This window comes from Ambystoma mexicanum, chromosome 12 (genome assembly GCF_040938575.1).
Source record: "Ambystoma mexicanum isolate Mex_15411 chromosome 12, UKY_AmexF1_1, whole genome shotgun sequence".
Lineage (NCBI taxonomy): Eukaryota > Metazoa > Chordata > Amphibia > Caudata > Ambystomatidae > Ambystoma > Ambystoma mexicanum.
This window is the reverse complement of record NC_090936.1, coordinates 1086289386-1086310851: the sequence shown is the minus strand read 5'-3', so window position 1 is coordinate 1086310851 and position 21466 is coordinate 1086289386. Positions and strand designations below refer to the sequence as shown.

Here is a 21466-nt window from a genome sequence, read left to right as displayed (position 1 = left end):
TCTTCCTAAATACCTACCTTCTTGAGCCCTTCGCTCATCCGCCTCCAACTCACTCATGGTCAGTCGCTTCTCCAAGCAACAAGTTGGTGGTAGATCTTTCTTCGGCTGGGGCTTCGCTCTGGAACAGCCTCCCTGCCTCCCTAAAACACAAGGAGAACCATTCTCTTTGCTTCTGCTTTTTCTCCTCCTTTTCCCTGCTGACCTCCTGGCTGAATTTGCACTGGTTACCTGGCCACCCTCTGATCACTGGGCCCAGGACCCCTCCCCTGCCAGTTCGCACACCTGCAGTGCCTTCCTTGCAACCCCCGCTCTTGGACTGTTTCTGTATCCCTACAGTCCTAGCAGCAGCGCGCGACACCCGATGTCTGCACTTACCCCTGCACTTGCCACCTGCTGGCCGTATTCTATTTATTGCGTATTTATTCTAATATCCCTTGTACTGCACTGTCCCCTCCCCATCCCCCCTGCACCTTGCCATTTTCCCCCATGCACTTGCTCGATCTGAATGACACCTAGACTAGTAGGATCGTTGTCTGTCTTCCTTCTGTTCCCGCTGCCTTGCCTCGTCGCGCCTTGAAACACTTGTGTATGGGCGCGTTATAAATGCCTTATCATATATCATACCAGCGCTGTGATGCGAAGAGGAAGACTAATTTCGATTTCGCTCTTGGATGACATTTTGGATGAGGGGTTATCCCTCATGAAGAACCCTTCCTTGGCCCCGGCGAAGAGGGACCGTTGTGAGAAAAAATACAGGGTGCCGGACTCTGCGCCCAAGTACTTGCGGTTCCAACCGTCTCCGGACTCTGCGGCAGCCAAGAAGTCGTCTTCGGGCTCTTCCTCTTCGGTGGCCTCCACCCCCCTCCTCCCCCCCTGGACAGTGAGGGGAAGAAGTTGGATGCCATGGGGCGAAGAGGTATCGCGTCAACAGCGACTACCATTAAGGCTGCCAACGCCCTCGCTATTGTGGCAGGTTACGACGGGGAGCTTTGGTTCAAGATCGCTCCCCTCCTGGACTTCCTTCCCGACCACCAGAGGGCAGAAGCTTTGGAGATTGTACAGGAAGGAGAGGTGTCGTCGGACCACACCATTACGGTGGCCACAGACATTGCCGACACGGGGTTCCGCCAAATGGGCAACAGCGTTTGCCTTAATCGGCGGGACTGGCTGAGGGCCACAAAGTTTCGCCAGGATGTTCAGTCGAAGGTGTTGGACATGCGCTTCAACAGGGACAATTTGTTCGGGAAGAGTCTCTTCAGGCCATCAAGGCGGACACTGAGATGGCCCATGCCTTGGGCACGCTTTAACAGCGACGGCCGTCCTTTCGGACTTCCGGCAGAAAATCCCACGGTTCTTCCAAAGGATTCGGTGGAGGTGCTTCGTCCTACCGTCGGCTCTCTCGCTCGTCGGCCCAGGAGACCTACAGGGACCATGCCAAATCTGGAGGAGGATGTCGTATTTTTAAAAAAATATATATTTTTGTGCATTTATATAGCGCTACAAACCCTCGGTTATCTGAGCGCTGCTTTTTTCCCACGGTCTGTGGTGCTCATTTATCGACCTCGGAAGGATGAAAGGCTGAGATTGGCCCTGCCGGGATTCGAACCTGCATCAGTAGGCTCTCCACAGATGTGAAAGCGAGCGCTCTACTCGCTGTGCTATCTGACCGGCATCAAGGCTTCCAAGGCGGCACTTCACCATAAAAACAGGATTGAACCGGCCGTGGCGTCAGGCCCCCACCCGTGCACCCCAGTGGGAGGCCGCCTGGCGAACTTTGTCAGCGTGTGGAAGACCATATCCACCGATCGTTGGGTGCTGGACGCTCTCGCCCACAGACACACCCTTGAGTTCCAACGGAAGTGTCCCCATATACCACCAGTGGCCCGGGAGGAAAGACACGTCCCTCCGCTTCTGCTGGAGGTTCGGGCCATGCTAAAAAAGGGTGCAATAGAGCTTGTCCCAAAGAAGCCCCTGAGTGTACTCTCGTTACTTCCTAGTTAAGAAGACCGGTGGTTGGAGGCCCATCCTAGACCTCCACTGTGTGAACAAGTACATCAAGTCTCAAAAGTTCCCGGATGGTGACGCTTCAGCACGTGCTAGGACAGCTATAAGAGGGGGATTTTCTATCGTCGCTGGACTTGGAAGATGCCTATTTTCACATCCCCATACACAAGGGCCACCGCAAGTTCCTGCGCTTCGTGGTTCAAAGGCAACATTACCAGTTCAAGGCCCTTTCCTTCAGATTGAAGTCAGCGCCAAGAGTGTTCACCAAGTGCCTGGCGCCGGTGGCGTCCCAGCTGCGTCTAAAAGGGATCCACGTATACCCTTACCTGGACGACTGGCTCCTACAGGCAAGCTCAAAGGACATCGCTGTCGAACACACAGCGAGGACTGTCCAACTCCTGACGGATCTGGGGTTCTCGATAAACTATGCAAAGTCCTGCCTGACTCCATCACAGGACGCACAGTTTCTGGGATCCCGGCTCAACACAGTGTCCTGCCTGGCGTCTTCGTCAGAGAAAAGGATAGCGGCCATCTTGGGCAAGGTGCAACGGCTGTTGGCCCTACAAGTTGCCACGGTGTGATCCATCAAGTCTCTGCTCGGCATGATGTTGTCATGCACTTACCTCATCCGACTGTGTAGGCTGTGGATGCGTCCTCTACAGGAGTTCCTCGACAGACGTTGGATACATTTATCGGGAAACTTCCAGGACAAGATCAAGCTCGACGAGAGCTTCCATCGAGCGATATGATGGTGGGGAGTCCGCTTACATCTGTCCAGAGGCGCAGATTTCCAGACTCCCTCAGTACCAGGAGACGGTAACGACGAACGCCTCTCTGGAAGTTTGGGGTGCTCACACCGTAAGTCTTCACGCAAGAGGCCTGTGGCTGCTGGAGGAGAAGACATTGCACATCAACGTGCTGGAGCTGCGAGCAGTGTTTTGGGCCCACAAGTCCTTCTTGTCATCCCCCAAGGGCAAGGTGGTGCAGGCAGCAAGGGGGCACCAGATCCCCAGCGCTCTCCAAAGAGGCGCAGAACCTATGGCACTGGGCCGTAGCCCAGAGGATGTTCCTCATCCCGTTTCATCTGGTAGGAGTGAAGAACACCATCGCTGACTCTCTCAGGAGGGCGCTGCACTCTTGCCACGAGTGGGAACTCCGGCAGGACCAAGTGGATCAGATGGGGCAATCCCCAGATCTATCTGTTTGTGGTTTGTGAGGGCGACGAGCACAAAGTGCCGGAGGTTTGCTAACAGGTTGCCCCTCCCGGGGGGCATGGGGTTACGCATTCTCTTTCCCCTGGGATGGCCTGTTTCTGTATGCGTTCTTGCCGTTGCTTCTTAAACTAGTCAATCAACTCAGACTGTCCCGGTGCAGGATGATTGTCGTTGCACTGCCGTGGCCGAGACCGATATGGTACCTGGACCTTCTGGACATGTCAGCGTCCCCTCCAGTCAAGCTTCCGGCGGTCGCAGATCTTTTCGCCAGCTAAGGAGGCTCGATTCTGCACCACGACCCAGGATCGCTGAACCTGAAGGCCTGGCTCCTGCAGCACTAGGGTTTGGGGGTTACGACCTCCCAGCAGATTAAAAGGAGGTGCTTGCCAAGGCCAGAGCTTCATCTACTCTCAAATGCTACGGGCACAAGTGGAAGAGGTTCGCCGTTTGGTGCTGTACTCAGATCGACCCTCCACGAGTCACTGCTCCGCAGGTGCTTCCGTATTTGTTGTCGTCCAGTCAGCCAGGCAGTGGCACGCAACCTGTTCGCTTGAAGGTGAACCTTGTGAGGAGGTAAGAGATCCTTAATGTTGAGCCTTGCCACCTTCCGTGGTGCTGGTTTGTACTGCCATGTATTCTTTATTCATGAGCATGTGAATCCATGCCAGACCCCATGCTGGAGAAGGAACAAGTTACTTACCTGTAACTGTTGTTCTCCAGCGTGCGTCTGGCATGGATTCACATGCGAACCCTGCTGCCCACCCCTCTGCGGCTCTTCCCTTGGTCCTACTGTCACTTTATGTGCTACCAATCTGAAGCTGGCTGCCAGAGGAGGGGCTTAGGTGGAGGGCATTCATTGGCTGGGGGCAGTATGACCCAGAGACCAGTGATTGGTTGTTAGGAGAAAGACAGTTCAGAAGTGAAACTGAGTTTTTCTTTACTGAGGATTCCCAGCCTGACATGGAATATTCATGAGCATGTGGATCCATGCCAGACCTATGCTGGAGATCAACAGTTACAGGTAAGTAACTTGTTCCTTCTTTCTGTTTACTCCCTCCCCTGTGTGAAGAGTTCTGAAGCAGTAATATTGCAGCATTACATCTATATAAAAACTGTAACTAGAACAAGTGTCTGATCGTGAAATGTGGCAATTGTGAAAAGCCACTAATTTGTTTTCTTTCTATCTTGAGTTGAACTTTTAGCATTACATACGTCCTAAATTGAGCCTCTAGCATGTTGCATTGTCAAAATCCTTTTATAACTACAATAAATTCCACTTGATAAAGGACTTGACAAGCAGAGCCCTAGGCTCCTCCAGATTCTGTACACCTATTTAGAAGCATTTTATGCATACCACATGGTACCAATCTGTCGCTGGAGCTCTCTCTCTCACTCTCTTTAAATCTGTGAATATGCCCTTTTTGCCAGGTTCAGCACTGAGTAAAATATGACATTGGAACGCAGTCTTGTTTGGCCAAATACATTTCCTTCATCATGAAAATGTTGTCTTGTGTGTGCTTTTGTGTATTCACTGATCAGCTAATGGTTATGGGTTTAAGACACACTATGGCATGGAGCCAGTGCTACAAGCATATGCATGTTTGCATTGCTGCATCAGTTTGCTTAATACATTCAAAAGAATTGTCAATTTTAGTCTAATTTGTTGTGCTTTCTCTTGGCGATTGAGCTGCAGGACTGTGTAGGGATTGGCTGCTTATTTGCCTCCAATCACCAAAGGTGGTTTGCTTTGGCGGAGAGCCCACTAATATTTCTCTTTCGTTCTTGGGACTTTTTTTCAGTTATTTTCTTTTAATGCATAATTCTCAAACAATGTAACTAAAGACTGCATTTGAAATGTAATCCATGGAAACATCAAAAACAAGAAGTGTTATTTGACCAATTATTGGCCATGCGTAGGAGTCTACAAAGACCATCCTAGACTGTTCAGTCCAACAATACATTTATGTATGTTTCTGAGTTAAGATCATTCATGAGAGCGAAGCACAGCATGATCAAACCTCCCTATCTGCAGTCGAAGTTATTTGTTCCCTAGCCAGTCCTGTAATATAGCCTTACAGACCAATCGAGGGGTCATTATTGCAGGGTAATGACCCACAATCTTGTTTCTGGCATAAGTTGGGAAGGGACATTATCCCAAGAGATACCCTCCCGATGTGTAGAAGGCTTTAAGTACATAGTGGTAGTAGCAATACATGTTTTTGAGATTTGTTGATGAAGTAAAAAATGTTACATTAGTTCTGGGTAAAGTAAGTACAGCGAGTAAATAAATGTGGTTTTATTTTGCAGTATTTCAATAACATGGTTGTTTTCCTAAGGTAAGCATTTTTATTGCAAAACTGGACCAGGTTTATCACATGTTTATTAGGTGTTCTGGAGGGTCAGAAGGCGGAGACAGGCCAGATTTTGTCATCTTTACTGATGCTTTATTTAAATAATAAGTAAATGGAAAAGGCCTCACTGTCCTAAACTGTGTGTTTCCCTGCTTAACAAAACTAGTGGGCTTGTCATCAATGTGTGATGTGCAAAAGTAAGCTCTGTCCTCAGTCCAAAACTAAACTATGCTGACCCTACCACTAAGACTAAACTAAAACCCAGGAGATTGACTCCCTTCTCCTGGAATGGCTACCTCAGCCTTGATATGGAATCATCAGATAGTTCTTGGCTATCCGTTGCATTAAGTGATTTAGTTCACTTAGGGGACTTTTCTAACTCCCTAGCTCCCCTTTACCCTGGTTTTGTGATGTGTTCTTTTCCAGCGTTCCTTGCCTTAGAATCAATCTTGTTGTTCCCATTCTCAGTCTTCCTCTGGTTATTTTCCACTTCACAGGGACTAATCTGATGCTCTAGGCAATAACTCTTAGTCTCTTGTTTGTTTGCTCTCACCAGGATATGTACTACAAATCCAATGATAATTCTCACCTTCCCGGTCCCTTGTATTACTGGGACAAGTAGGATGACCCCAGTAATTATTTTATCGCTTGACATTTCACTCTTTCACTGGGATTAGTAGCATGTGCGGGAGATCATATTCATTCCTAGCATTTGTGCGTTTTGTCACACCATTCATCAATGTTTTTTCTCTTACTGATACGAACAGGATTATGCCACTGATGATCCACACTTGACCTTCTCATATCAATATTACTGGGACAAGTATAATTGTGCCAGTATTCATTCACTTCTGAACTTCATTTCTCACGATTACTGGGATGAGTGTGATAGTGCCAGTAATGGTCTGTTCTTGACTTTCTTACATCAATATTACTGGGACGAGTATGATTTGGGTACTTGTTATATTTGTGCTCCCTTCCGGGTCCCCCGCCGTCCACGTTGCCTTCTCTGCTGGGGTTTAGCATCAACAGGCCTGATTGTAGGACGGAGTCAGGGGGGAGTCCTCTTGTTGTCAGGTTGGCTCCTGCCTACTCTCTGACTTTCTCGGCTCTACATTGCCAAAGTCGTAGCGGTCTCGGCCTAGTTTCCAGTCTGCACAGTCCAGCACTCCTGGGTCATGCCACCACTCAACTCTTCTTTGGGGTTTCTTCCTCTTGGCCTCTCCTGCATCCAGCTCTCTTGGTGCTTCCCTTGCATGCCAATGCTGGGATTGAAATGAGTATATCCCACCCCTCTAAGCGCTTTCAGGTGAGGCGAATCCCCTATGAGATGGTGTTGTGTATAAGGCGAGAGAGAACAGCACTATGAAACTCGGTGCGAAAGTAAGAAAGCACAAACAGATGCATGGTATTAGAGGGCACATAGAAAGAAACACCATTTTGTAATTATGACAAAAGCACAGACTTGCATACTCGTTCTGCACCAGCCACGCTCCATGTAAAGATTTGACCAGGCCCAACATCATTAGGGCAGAATGAATGCACATCGCCAGTTCCCACAGAAGTTCACTTCCCCCATGTCCCTTCACTGTTGCAAACAGTATCTTTCAGAGGAATGCGCCCTGCAAGAGCGTGAGACAACACATCATGCAGCGCCCGTTCATCACCACTAAGCTGCCAGCAGGCTTCTAACCCCAACCCGCCAGCCCAAAGCCAGCCCCACACCACTGACCCGACCCCACGCGCCTGCATTCTATCATCAGCAAGCAACCCCCTGTCTTAGCACAAATCAACTGTCCATGAAAGATCCAAACGTACGCAACTGTGTCACCCTCCAGCATGAACTACATCCTTTGTAACACGAGGTACAGGGAGGGATAAAATAAAAACCTAGGGTGGTGACCTTGGGTGTGAGAGGAGTGGTATCAACGAAGCCCAGAATGTTTGGGTCAGTGCGACTGTATTTCATCCTTCCTTCCCCCTGGCACCAATTCCCGAGCTGCCCAGGTGCATGCCATAGTGATGTAGTAGTAGGTTTAGTGTGCTAGTTTAAATGTAACACTGTATTTTACGAGCGACCCGACCTTCACCAGACAACGAGATGAGCCCAGCTGACCCATGTGAAGCCTGATAGACGGTGGAGAAACCAACCAATTGTAGCCTGCATCCCCTATGGAGCAGGCCCATGTATACTGGTGCCACTGATTGGTGGGACCAGTTTTTACTGTATGTGATGACGCTACACAGCCTTTTAAGCTTCTGGTTGTGCTAAGATGGGCCAGAACGTTCTCATGTAGCAGAGTCCTTTGCTGATATTTGTATTCTGTAATATTAAACCTCGTTATCCTTGCAAATCGATCTCCTGGCGTATTTCCTTAGAGGTTTGTATTCAATCTGTGGTGTGCTTAAAAAGGGACTCTCTCCTTCACCAGCTGGTTGCCTAAGCACGCAGGACTTCCCCGTTTCGATCAGCTTCCACAACACCGCCGGTTTGAAACACCTGGGCTTCTCAATTCTCTGAGAACTTTCCTCCTTCTCTTATTATGACACATGGCGGGGCCCTCCCTCACGGACGATTAAAGTCCTCTTCCTCGTTAAGTTGAGCGATCTCCATCACTCGCTCATTCTTCACAGTAAAGCAATTTTTTGATAGTTGAGTGATCTTTATCACTCACTCCCTCTTCGCAGTATTATTACAATGCATTTCTTCAGGTTGCATCTTGGGTTTTATGCCACAGTGGCTTCATCACTTTGGCCCTTCTTGAGCTTTAATGCTGTTGATGGTCCAAGAGTTTGAGTAACTTAAGGAGTTCCTCTGCAGAACACAGGAGTCCTTGTCCGCAATGAGGGAGTCTTCCCCCGGTGAGGTCCCCTAGGGATGGTATTGTTTAGCCGGCTCACTTCCCTAGGCTCATAAGGAAAGGCTCCCCTATGGGAAGAAGTGACTGAATCGCGCGATTCGTCAGTGTCTTGTGAAAGTAAATGTGTTTTCTATAAGAAAGAAAATACATTTTCCCCATATTTTGACTTTCATTTTCGTGTTAAATTGCATGTTACAGCAAGAACATAGGGTAATCGCAGAGAGGAAGTGTTTTGTTGAAGGAAATCTTGCCTGGAAATTGCATTTTTCCCCCATTTGCTCTTTAAGACCAAATGTTCATAATGCATTCAATACCAATAGTTATTGACTGCACTCTAAACAGTATGATTGGCTGAGAGGTCAGTAATGAACTTCATGTCATTTGCATATAAACTTGGAACATTGCTAGTAAACATACAAGTTATTTCTATGTTTACCCGTTGCCATCTTCATAGACTTGCGTGGTTTATTTTGCCCTAGGGCAAAGGAAGGAGCTTGTAGTATTTCCCCATGTTAACATCAATGCACTTAGTGTTCTATTGAGTTTGGCAATCTTTGCTTCTGCTCAGACGGACCATGTTTTCACTTGGGTTCATAGTCTCCTGCGACTGTCTGGTGACTACAAGGATGACATTGTGAACTCCAAGCTATCTGCCGTTCATGAATGTTAACAAAGGGGACCTTAACCTTAACATTTGTTGCATCTGACTCACATTAAATGGGAATTCAAACAAAATGTTTTTGTTTCCTCTAGATGGGTTATTCAACCAGTACATCAGTCAGCAGGAGTATAAGCCTCGATGGAGTCAAATTATCCCTAAAAGCACTAAAGGTAAGCATAATGTACCTCTAATTGATCAATTTCCCCCATTATGTTTGGAAAGAAAGTCTGTAGATGGAACATAGTGCTTTGTAGGACGTGTTCCCCAATACTATAACTAGACTGCTAACTGGTTCAAAGGGCATTAATACTGGTTAAAGGATGGTTACCCTAAAAACCTTATGTTACCTATATATCAACGGTGAGCTGGAAGTAGGAAAACTTTGAGCTTCTCACTTGTCACATTCTCTATCATGCATTATGAGTGCTGGAGGTCTAGTGGTAATGCCTATAGATAAAACAGCACATACATTTCTGTTCTAGTTGTTGGCAATTGAAGTGCTACATCAGACAACACATGGGGGTTAATATCACAGAGCAATGCCAGTAACTCTCTGGCCACTTACCCTTTTTCTGGATGACTTTCCTATGGTCCTTTTCTGTTGGATTATTTGTGGATGGCTTCTTTGATACAAATTGGATCTGTAACTTGGGGCATGCTGCTAGCTCTTAAGCATCTGAAATGGTATATTGTTGGTTATACCCTGCTCTTTCACATCTTTACCATTGGGGGCAGGGCTAATGCGTGTAAAGAAATAGATGGCCTCAAGAACACACCAATGCTCGAAGACAGTTCAAGGGTTTTTATTGGAGGTTGAAAAGGCGTGCTAAGGGTGGTCCCTCTCTCTCATGTAGTACAGGTGATTCCCACCTTAGCTGAGGTGTCCCTCAACTTCAGGATGTTCTCTAGAGATCAGTAAACCCTGCTGTCTAATATTCTGCCCGTCAGTTTGTGATGGCCTAAGGGCAAAAGCCCTCCCTTTCCATAAGTCTCCCTATGGAAACAATCTAGGTGGATCCTAACCTAGGTCCTACAATGTAATAAGTATAAGATTAGGCGCCTTCTGGATACTCTCGTCTCACTTGGTCTTTTCCTTTCACACCATTGTAATCCTAGCCTTGATGTTCTATCCTTCCTCTTCCTTCCTTCTACTTTCCTTAACTTGTTCCTCCGCTGGTCACTTCCTCTCTCACTCATGACCCTCCAATGTTCTCTACTCCTTCTCCCTCTACCACTGCTCTCCCCATGCTACTTCACTTCACCCACACCTTTTCCCCTCAGTCGCCCTCCTTTCACTCACACAACGTCCATCACTCTCACCCTCTACTCTCCACTATTAGCCTCACTCACCCACCTTGCACGCATACTTCCACCCAAGTACCACTTTCTCCCACCAACCAATACTTCACCTTGCACACTCATTTAGCAATTCTTCTGCATGCTCCTATGTTTGGTCTTTTGATCCTCCCCTTCCTTTGACCTCATCCACACCTTCCTGTTTCCTGTGCCCCTGTATTTTCAGCTGTTTACTGCATTTCCAAAATCTACTTTACTCAAACGCCCTCACAGCATGTACACTAAAATAAACTTGTAATCAGGTGGCAAAGACGGCTTTTCAGATGTGTATTTTTTATCACATTTAAGGAAGTCAGTCACATGACCTACTCCACATGCTTGCTGCATTTCTTTCTCTTTGGATACCATTTGATGAACAGATGCCAGTGCATTTCACCATTGCTCTTTAACCTATTCACTTGTGCTGTTACCGTTCTTCTCTGTTTTGCGATCTTCCCACGGATTGTGAATGGATGCATCTCTGTTTTGCGATCTTCCCACGGATTGTGAATGGATGCATTGGTTGCTGTGATAGAGGACAGTGTGCCTCATATTTTAGCTCCTGCCCCCTTATTAGCTACATTTCTGGTGGGGATGGAGTGCCAGTCATGCAAGGTAATGCATATCTAGGTAGCTGGGCTTGGATTTATGATGTTGATGGAAATTATTCTGTAACGTTGTAGCTTTGGTACTTTCTTGTTACGATATTACATCAGCGCAGGAATTGGACCAGAACAAGGCGGTGCAGAGCTCCGGCAAAGTTTGCCTTGCCGGAGCACTGCCGAAACTGGGGCCCAGGAAACTCGCCAATCTGTTACCAAGCGAGTCTCAAGCACAAACAGCCCACACTGTAGAAGACTCGCACGCACCCGGCACGAATGCGGAAACGGACAAAGCCTCACAGCCTATCCAGAAGCTGAACAAAATGACATATATCTTGTCATTTTTTGTTAGGACGAGTATTTTTAATCAATGAAAGAGCAGAGTCCAAATTGCATTACTCATTTAAGAGTTTCTTTCTGAATCGCTATTACAGACCTGTTTGAAATTACAAATTATGAGAATTCTTATGTTACCAAAATGCTCTTTGCTTGTATGCAAATTGCCAGGCTTGGGTTCCAAGGCGAGATACTGCGTTGCCTGACTTGACCTGACCTGGTGCCATGCTCTTTGGCCCTTGCCCCTGCCCGCCCCTCCAAGTCGGAGAGTTTTCCCAGAGTATTTTTTTCCGTTTCCAGCACTGGGTTACATTGATTGCAATGAAGAGAGTTTAGGCTTTATCGCACAGAAAGGGCTGCAGAGGGATTAAGTATTTTGTATTTTATTTTGTGCTTACAGTGAGAGAAGAGTATTCGGGGCTACAAAGGAGAGCTGCTCATTCACACTCCGGTCCTTCATTTTTAAAACCATAGACACAGTATCTTAGTTATCTCATCGAGTATGGGGGTGCCTGATATTAGGAGTCAGCAACTAGTTCTAGCTGTCATGACTTTAATCGGTGTAAATCTGCCACATTTGGGCATTCCCGCTTTAAGGCAGGGATGATGGAGTGTTTTTAAATGTACTAAGGACTATCTGTGCGAAAAACATACATGAATGCAATAATCGTTACTTGAGAAAAACAGTAGGATCACTAGCCCTTGATTTAGATTGTAAATGCTCTCTCCATAAAAAAGATGTTAATTTTAGACCACGCGCAGAAAGTCAAGGCTAGCACTGAATTTGTTTTATCAGTCTGAAATAGCTACACTGATATGATTTTACCACTGTTTCTTTCTTACCATGGCAGGAACTATAAAGGTTTGCAGCAAAATGTATCAGGCCCTCCTGTCTCACTGTTCTTTCTCTCCTATTGTTATCATGGACCTTTGCAGTCGCCTGATTATTTTTCCAAGAAAGTTACTGGTATCTAACGAACAAGCCGCTTCACTGCCTATTGTCTGTTTTTCCTCTTGAGCGCTAGGTGACGGAGAAGACAGCAGGCCGGGAATGAGAGGAGGACATCAGATGGTCATCGATGTTGAATCTGGTAAGCAATGGATGCTTCAATTTCACTGAACGCAAAACGTTCCTTTCGCTTCCTTTCTTCTGACGTGTTTAAGGTGTTCACACAAAGCATTGCTTCTTTCTAATTTTCCTAAAATAAATATTTCCAACATACACGGTTTTGGTGGCATCAGTGGCACTGTGATTTTCTTTATTTCCTCCCCGTTGGTACAGTGCAGCCTGTCGGTGGGCATGCATGCATGCATGCTTTATCTGCCTGTGTGCGTCTGTATTCCAGGGCTGCTGATTGACCTGCTGCATTCCCGTCCACCATTTCTTGCTCACCTTCTGCTGAGTTGCACTCGGCCCCACTGCAGGTGCCACTCTTCCCCCTCCGCCCTCTCATGCGTAAAGTTAAGGGCTTACCACATGCCTGTCTCCTTCGTCCGCATCAGCCCCCACCTCACTTGCCGTTCAGCCAACATGCAGTGCTCGGGTTTGCCTTCAAACTACACTGGTTTTTGCAGTCCATTCTCCCCGATTTCTCCCCCTTATAGCACCTGTGATGGGTGCTAATGGATGACAAACATCAGGGAATATCCCCTCTTCTTTCAGGCCATTACTTTAGGTGTAGGCCTGTATGCCTGGCAATGTGGCATTTGCCGTACTGATATTAGTGTGTATGGCGCCAGTATATTTTGTGACCATGTAGCATAGCAACCAGGGACCAGGTGTTGGTAGTCGCTCAGTTTCTGAGGAGCAGTGTGTGCTGTTATGATTGGGTTCCCTTTAGAGGTATTTTATTTTTTATTTTCTCAACGGGGTACCCAAGATCTGAAAATCCCTTCCACAAGGAATCTGGAATAATGGAGTGTATTTTTTTTTGATTTTCTCGTTTGCAAGGGTCCCGTTTTTAGCCCCTTGTTAGATATATATAAATGTGGTGCGAAAGCCAGACACGTTTTGGGAGTTAATGTGGAAATATAGGTGCTGTGCAGCCGATCAGGATCCCTGTAAAGTAGTCTATGTGAAAAGGGTGTGCAGTGCTACGAAGGTGGTTCAACAAAGCATTTATATTCAGTATTTTGTTAGGGGTTTGACTAAATGCAATTAGGAACTAAGGGCCTAACTAGAAATAATCAAGGTGTTCTTACAGGAAATAGTGTTGGAGATAGGGCAAAGCAAAGTGTTTAACATCTCTGAAGAGTATGATCCAAATAATGACGTTTTTAGTGTCCCAATACCTCCAAGGACACCCTAATCTAGACATTTTTTAAAATCCTTTAATTAACAAGTACTAGGAATTCTGGCTTCCCTAAGCTATAACACAATTGTTCCAGGAAGTGCTGTGACGAATCTGGACAATTCGTCCCTGCTCTCCAGAGGGGAGCCATCCCCTGTGAGGCTAGTGCGGTGAGCCCACTGTGCAAGAACTTCTCTAGGGAACTGGGCAAGTGGTCCACACTGGGAGGGACTCCTCTCTTGGCGAAAAGGACTCCCGTTCCCGAGCGGAACTCCCACTCCAATCCATTGTGTACCCATATATGGATGTGAAAATACTTAACTATCTCCTAAAACACCTGTATTCCATAAAGATCCTTTATTGTATGCATTGGCTACATACAATGCTGAACACAGCCTGAACGCCAGTCAGTGAAGGACGACGATATTCTGTTCGTTCACGTGATGTTTATAATAGAGTAAACTCCTATGGAAAGATGGATCCGCTATGCAGAGGTGAGCCTCTGCATCGTTAACGTCCTGGAGGGGTGGAGACACACTCCGGGCCGTGGAGCCTGTTGCAGCAAGGAATGTGTGCGAAGTGCTAACCGAACGCCTGAAGGTTGCCATTCCACCTGACTGAGGAACCGATGTCGGGCAAGTCACAGACAAGGGGATACCTGCGTTTCATCTGGTGGCGTGACCATGAGCAAGTTCTGGTGGGCTGGTGGCTGGAAACTGACGCAAGAGCAGATCCTTAGAGGGGAGCTTGAGTTCCACTTACACCTGACTATAGCTACATAGACTTGTAGGCGTGGGGAAAGCTGACAAGGTTATGAGAGCCTGATAAACCCGACTGAGATCCTACCGATAAAAGGTACAAACGTCTTGAATAGAAACTGTGAAAGCGAACACGGTAACAGTAGCCTGAGAAACCTGAATGTGAAAATACCCTATGAAGAGGGCCTGAGAAGAATATCAACATTGTAAATAAGAGCTGTGAAAGAGATCAGGGTTATGGGAGCCTGAGAAACCCATGGGTACAAACCTCCTGTGAAAGGGGGTATTGACAAAGAGATTCCAACACTTTGAACTAAGACTGAGCAAATAACAGAAAATGCAGAATTCTATTTTGGTTGTTTACAATGAATCTCGGAAGAATGGAATTGTTTACAACAGAGACAGTTTCTTTGATAACAGGAGAAATGGAAACCCTAACTTGATTGATACAAAGACTGGGAAGAATATCCTGTGTTGTGAAAAAGGAACTTTTTATGCCCAGAGGTCATAAAGTATAAATTGGGCCAAGCCGACATCCTGTTGAACCTATTGAACAAAGCCTCCCAAGTCCCTTTTAAGTCGATGTTTTTTAAAGTGCTGTGGACAGTTAGTGGATCGGACTCAGACAGAAGAACTTGGACTTTAAAGCCAACCTTAGCTTTTGTTTCGTTAGGTAGGGAACGTCCCTCATAGAGATAGGGCTAGTTCAGGGTTATATCCATTTACTTTGAATAAAACCTCTTGAGAGTGAACTCCAATTGTCTGTGTCCTCCTTCTGGTTAGAAGTGGGATTTGGACCAATTGATATAAAAAGGGAATCCCTCTTTGCTAAGACCAGTGAGACAGCTAAAGCCCTTACTCTGGCCACTTCCCAATTCATCAGGTTTAATCTATATAGTATGGAGACTATAACCATACCCCCAAAGTAGAGATGCTTAATACCAACAGGCTTATGCTTTTCTTCTCCACCAGGGGCTTATATCAGGCTATGTAAATGTAAACTAGCTTGGCGATACAACCTAGATGTAGCCGCTGGGGTAGTGGCTACTGACTATAGGGCAAGGTGAAGGTGCTCCTCCATAATCATGCAACCTCCCACTTCTTGGTAAAAGAAGTGGGAGGCTGTAGCTCAGGGAATACTCGAGAAAGCCCTTACCCAAATACCCCAAGAAAGGGAAGCCTTATTTGAAACCGAAGGGGGTCAATGGGTTTAGGGGAATCCGACCTTGCTAGACGGGAACCTAAGATGAGAGAAGCAGAGGAAACCACCCCCTTACCCGATCTTGCCTTCACTCAAAGGAACAACCCTGACCGAACTATCGCCTTCTGCACTTTAAGCCTGGAAGAACAGGGTCGTAGTCAAGCCGGTCCCTTCTTCCTGAAAAAGCGACTACTATACAGAGGAGATGTGGGAAAGGATGTGCTTAAACGGGCACAATTGGTGGTTCCGTTCAGACACTGAAGGATGGTACTGGAACTACTCTTGTACCCCCACCCCCCTCCGTTGCCCTGTGCAGCTCTGTGTACCCCCACCACCTCCTTTGCCCTGTGCAGCTGTGTACCCCCAACCCCTCCTTTGCCTCATGTCGCTTTGTGTACCCCCACACCCCTCCGTTGCCCTGTGCCGCTCTGTGTACCCCACCCCCTCTGTTGCCTTGTGCTGCTGTGTACCCCGAGCTCCCTCCTTTGCCTCGTGTCGCTCTGTCCCCCCACCCCCCCTCCTTTGCCTTGTGTCGCTCTGTCCCCCCACCCCCCTCCTTTGCCTTGTGTCGCTCTGTCCCCCCACCCCCCTCCTTTGCCTTGTGTCGCTCTGTCCCCCCACCCCCCTCCTTTGCCTTGTGTCGCTCTGTCCCCCCAACCCCCCTCCTTTGCCTTGTGTCGCTCTGTCCCCCCACCCCCCCTCCTTTGCCTCGTGTCGCTCTGTGTACCACCCATCCCCCTCCTTTGCCTCATGTTGCTGTGTCCCCCCAACCCCCTCCGTTGTCCTGTGCAGCTCTGTGTACCCCCACCCCCTCCTTTGCCTCGTGTCGCTCTGTGTACCACCCACCCCCCTCCTTTGCCTCGTGTCGCTGTCCCCCCAACCCCCTCCATTGCCCTGTGCAGCTCTGTGTACCCCCACCCCCCTCCTTTGCCTCTTGTCGCTCTGTGTACCCCACCCCCTCCTTTGCCTCGTGTTGCTCTGTGTCCCCCCCACTCCCCTTGGTTGCCCTGTGCCGCTCTGTGTCCCTCCACTCCCCTCCTTTACCTTGTCGCTCTGTGTACTCCCACCCCACTTCCTTTGCCCTGTGCAGCCCTGTGTTCCCCCCTTCCCCTTCCCCATGCAGCTCTGTGTCACCACTTTCCGTTGCCCCTTACAGCTGTGTTCCCCCTCCCCCTTTCCGTTGCCCTGTTCAGCTCCCTGTGGCCCCTTCCCACCTCCATTGCCCCTTGCTTCAAACTTTCCCCTCTACCCACTGTTTCGCACTGTGTTCCCATCCCCCACCCCCCCGGCTTGCCCTGACGTCCTCTTCACCTTCTGTCATTGTCACCCCCCTGCTCAGCTAACTCTCTATGCTGTCCTCATCTCCCCCGCCCAACCCACTTCATTTTCTCTCTCCCCCCTCCCCTTGCCCACCTTCTCTAGCACTTATGTTTCTCAAATATGTCACCTGACCGGTTTAACCACCTGCTCTGTTGCCCATCCACCTTTTGTTTGCACCCTCCCCTTTCCCTCCTACACTGAATTATCACCAGACCTAGTAAAATAGCTTGCTTGTTGGTTTCCTCCCTCTCCCTAATTCAAGTCCCCTCTGCCTCTCCCTCCTCCTGTTAACCTTCCGGCACTACCTCAATTGCTGCCAGGCATAGCAATGTTGCCGCCTGTCTGTCTCATCCTCTTGCCCTCCGCTCCTTACCATCATCATTTTGCACTTACTCATTCATATATGACCTTTGACCTGTTTGATAGAGCTTGTTTGTCTCCCCACTTCCTCTTATGTTCCCCTTTCCCTCCCCCCTCCGGCACTATCTGAATTTTTGCCAGACCTAGTAAAATAGTGCCTGTTCTGTTTTTCTCCTTCTCCCTCCTTCTCCCTCCTCCCAATCCCCACTGTTCCCCCACTCCTGTTTACTTTCCGGTACTTCCTCAATTGCCGTCAGGCATAGTAATGTAGCTGCCTGCCTCTCACTCTCCCTCCCCATTGTCCTAGCACTTTCGCTATAATGTCTGTATAGGCTGTTTTATGATAGTTGATTTTTGGTTTTTCACATTCTGATTGTATCAAGGACTGTAAGAATGTACATTGATTTCCTTCTCCCTTGCTCCCTCCCTTCCTTGAAGCACTTTGAAACACATGTGTATAGGCGCTATACAAATAGACTATCAAAACTCTTACGTCCCGTCCCTTTTCCTCCATCCTGTATGGGCGCCCCTCGCGAGCGATGAGAACGGAACCTCTTTTCCACCAGAAAGACATTTCCCCTTTAAATCTACTGGCGTGAGGCGCACAGGCTCCGTTAACCCCGCCCACTGGCGCCACACCCCAATACCCTTTTCTGTGTCGCCAGGAACGGCCCATGCTCCTGGTTGAGGTAATTCCACGTGCTTCCCCAGTATTTTATCTAATTTGATCTAATTTCTCTTTTTATTGCAGACTTGTGAACACCGTCCACTGGTGCCCTAGCTCGGTCCCCTCCGCGTGTCGTCCCGACACACTTTAGCAAGTGTCCGTCGTGCCACGGTTCCTTTCCGAGATCAGATCTTCACGCGCTCTGTCTTAGATGCCTTGGTGACGACCACGGTTGGGATGGATACACTCCGCGTGCGACTCCATCACACCCAGGTCGCTCAAGCACTGACTTGAGCATTGGAGGATGCTCTTCAACAGGACTCCTCTGCGGAACATCAAGGACTACGTCGGGAGGAAGACCCAGAAGACAGGTGCGTTGTTCTCCAAGGCACCCTGCAAAGACGACTCCTTCCTGGGGAAGCCCTCTGGCAGGAGGGCTCAGTCTGGCCTTCACACCAGCTCAGGGAACACTAAGGCTCAAGAAGCTACCGGCCTTGCAGTTAAGTGGTTCAAGGGCACTCCTTGTCCTGCAGCCAAGGGGCCTGTGAGCTCTACGACCACTGGGACCCATCCCGAGGGGCACCGCCCTGATACTGGGTCCTTACCCAAGGGGGCACCTTCACGCAGGGCCAGCACTACCAGCCAGAGGCCGAGGGCTTACTGCCAACCGGGTGTACACACAGGGTGGAGGGCAGGGCCAATGCAGTCGCACATTCAGGCCGAGCCCGGGAACACGCCAGCTACAGGTCCACGTGCTCAAGGCACAGACTAAATGATGTCAGCTCAAGATGAGATGGCTGCCACTCATGAGAAACAAAGGTGGGAAGCTTCGCAGGTGGGCGCTGAGGCCTGTCCAGCCAGCGATCAACAAAGGTGAAGTTTGCCTTCTAGGACAGACTGGGCATCACTGTCACCTGGTCCACGTCTTATCCCAACATCCCGGGGGCAAGACACAATATCCCCATGCACGGGCAGGGGGTAGGCAGACAACTGGCCTATTTGCCCCTCCTCCTGTGCAACCGCTCACAAGGACAGGTTCTTTGACAAGTTCATGTCACTCATGCACTCCACTCAAATGGGCACAATCCTCAGGGGCATTATTAAAGAAATGTTGCCGCCGGCCTCCCTGGCGCAGCCCACGGCAACTCGCCTCATGCAGCCTCCTCTGGCTCCACAGCCGCCCAGTACAGAAGCTCCAGCAACACTGGTGCGGTCCCAGACCCCCACCACAGAAGAACCCATGAGGCTTGCTGGCGCCACCCTCCAGGGCCCTGGGGACCATAGACCAGCAGGACACAGACTAGGAGGAGCAGGATAGGCCCTCCTCAGCGAAAGCCTTTCATGACAGGATTGCAGGCTTGTCAGAATAACTGGATATCCCCCAATCACAACAGGAGCTCTCTGAAGCTGGAGTGCTGGCAGGGGTCTAGAGCATCAAGGGGGAGGCTTGGTCAGGCATCCTTACAAAAGTACGTGGAAGCTTTGGCCGAAAAGGGCTGGCTCAAGCCCCGCTCCATGCAGCTTGTGAACAAAATGCTCGATGGTAGGTTCAGGCAAACTGAGGGGGACAGCAAACTGCTCTCTACACACCCGCAGCCTCATCACTAATCTCTACTGCATCCATGTATGCTAAACCCCAGGCTTCCTCGTCTAGTACCGCCACAACAGCCCTCCTCAACAAGGAAGAGCAGACCCTTGATTAATATGGGAAGACAGTCTATTCAAATGCTGGGCTACATGTCATGCCTGCTAGGAAGACTCTGGGCGCTCCTTTGCGTTCTCCCTCCAGGAAAGATGTAATATATATATATATATATATGACGTTATGACCGTAGAACGGCAGCCAGGCCGTTCTTTTCCCGTTATACGATCACTGGGCGGTTCCTATGGAAACGGCGCATTTTGACGGGGCGCCGTGCGCTTCCTTAAGCCATGCGTCACGTGTTTGTCACATGTTTGGGGGCATGTTTATTATTGATTTAAGCATGGCTGCGGCAGGAGCACAGGGCTTCTAATCAACATTTGTTACCTTGAAGCTGGTTGTCTCTCCACGTTGTTCGCTTGACAATGAGGGTTTGTTTCAATTGCTTTTCTGTTCCGTGATTCCTTTTGCCGTTGCTCTGCATTCCTGCGGCTTCATCGTACTTGGAGGTGGATCCTTTGGTGGAGAGAGAAGCAGCTCCTTTGTGGAGACGTGAAAACGGCAAAGTACCAATTGAGGTATGAAGGGAATTGTTGTATGCAAATTCTGCCGTAGGCCCCACAGATAACCAAGTGGATTAATGTTGCAAACAGGGGCAACGAAGATACTGTTCCATCGTCCTGTTTGGGCGCTTCGTTTGGCCGCTCTAATTGGCCATCTGCGGATGATAAGAACTAGAGAGTCGGTCATTGAGGAGAAATGCTGTACTCGGTGCTCTTTAGAAGTTGGACGTCAACTGCAATCCTCTGTCTGTTATGATGATGAAAGGCAGACCAAAGAAACGGAAAACATGCCGCATAAACAGCCTTGCTGCCAAAAAGATGGACACCATCAAAGGGCATGTTGAGAAGCCGGGACTGTACATCAGGAGCAAACCCCGACTTCCGCAACCACGCAAATCTGCTCATCACGGTGCTCGCCGCCATGCACCGGCTGACACAGTCTGCCATGTCAAGACCCGACTAAACGGTTTCACACATGGCATCCTTGCCATCCTGAACGAGGGCAAGAAAACCATCCCGTTCCTCACCCTCGGGAATATGTTCAGCCGCCAACGACACACAATTCCACAGAGTGTGCGTGAATCTTGCAAGGGCACAAAGAGTTGGCTGCCTTTAAAGCCATACCCCCAGAAGAAAATACCTTTGTCGCCCAACCATCAAAGCGTTTGCCGTCCCCATCAGGGGGGATTGTAGGGTACACAGCCTGCTTTGCTTCGGCCGTAGCCGCCTGCACCACTAAACTCTCCGGAGTAGGGTGTGTAGACAAGTAGCAGGGGTCACCACTGGCTGGGCGGTATTTTTTCGGCAACAACTTATTCACTGCCAGGAGACTCTCCGGAGCAGTCCTAGCCGCTGCCACCATTCTTTATAAGGCCATATGACCCAAAGTCAGTGGGTGGACCTTGGTCCAAGATATCTGTCAGGTCATCCTGCAGAAAATCCAAAGGTGGAGCAGACCACCCCAGATACTCATTCACCCTCGACATGAGGCACTTGTACGAGGAGTCAGCATGTGTACCAGGCTCAGGCCTGCCAAACTCAACCTCCGGGGAGGTATCAAGACCACTTGCGTCATGAAAAGATTGACAAAGGTCGTCCAACTGGCTATGACTCGACAACAGGTCATCAGGAACCTCAGGAGGTGTTAGGACAGTTTTTCTGAAGTACTACCCACTTTTTCAAAACCATTCAACTGAGGTAGTACAAGACTCCACTCTTAGTATAAGACTGTACCCACCTGAGTACATGGTAGCGTAGGCAGAGCAGCCAGGCTTAATTTAGGAGGGAGAGAGGGCAGTAG

At 48.8% G+C, this 21466-nt stretch overlaps 1 protein-coding gene across 2 annotated transcripts in view; it reads left to right on the top strand.

Annotated features, from left to right (window-relative positions):
- The window catches only part of MKLN1 (muskelin 1), a 1341339-nt gene that overhangs the window by 470311 nt on the left and 849562 nt on the right, over nucleotides 1-21466 (top strand). The window contains exons 7-8 of one of the 2 annotated variants that reach the window (XM_069629634.1): nucleotides 9184-9261; nucleotides 12390-12455. In XM_069629634.1, coding sequence (XP_069485735.1) covers nucleotides 9184-9261; nucleotides 12390-12455 — 144 coding nt within the window. Of the gene's footprint in view, nucleotides 1-9183; nucleotides 9262-12383; nucleotides 12456-21466 lie in introns of both variants that reach the window. The other variant, XM_069629633.1, reaches the window with a different exon arrangement.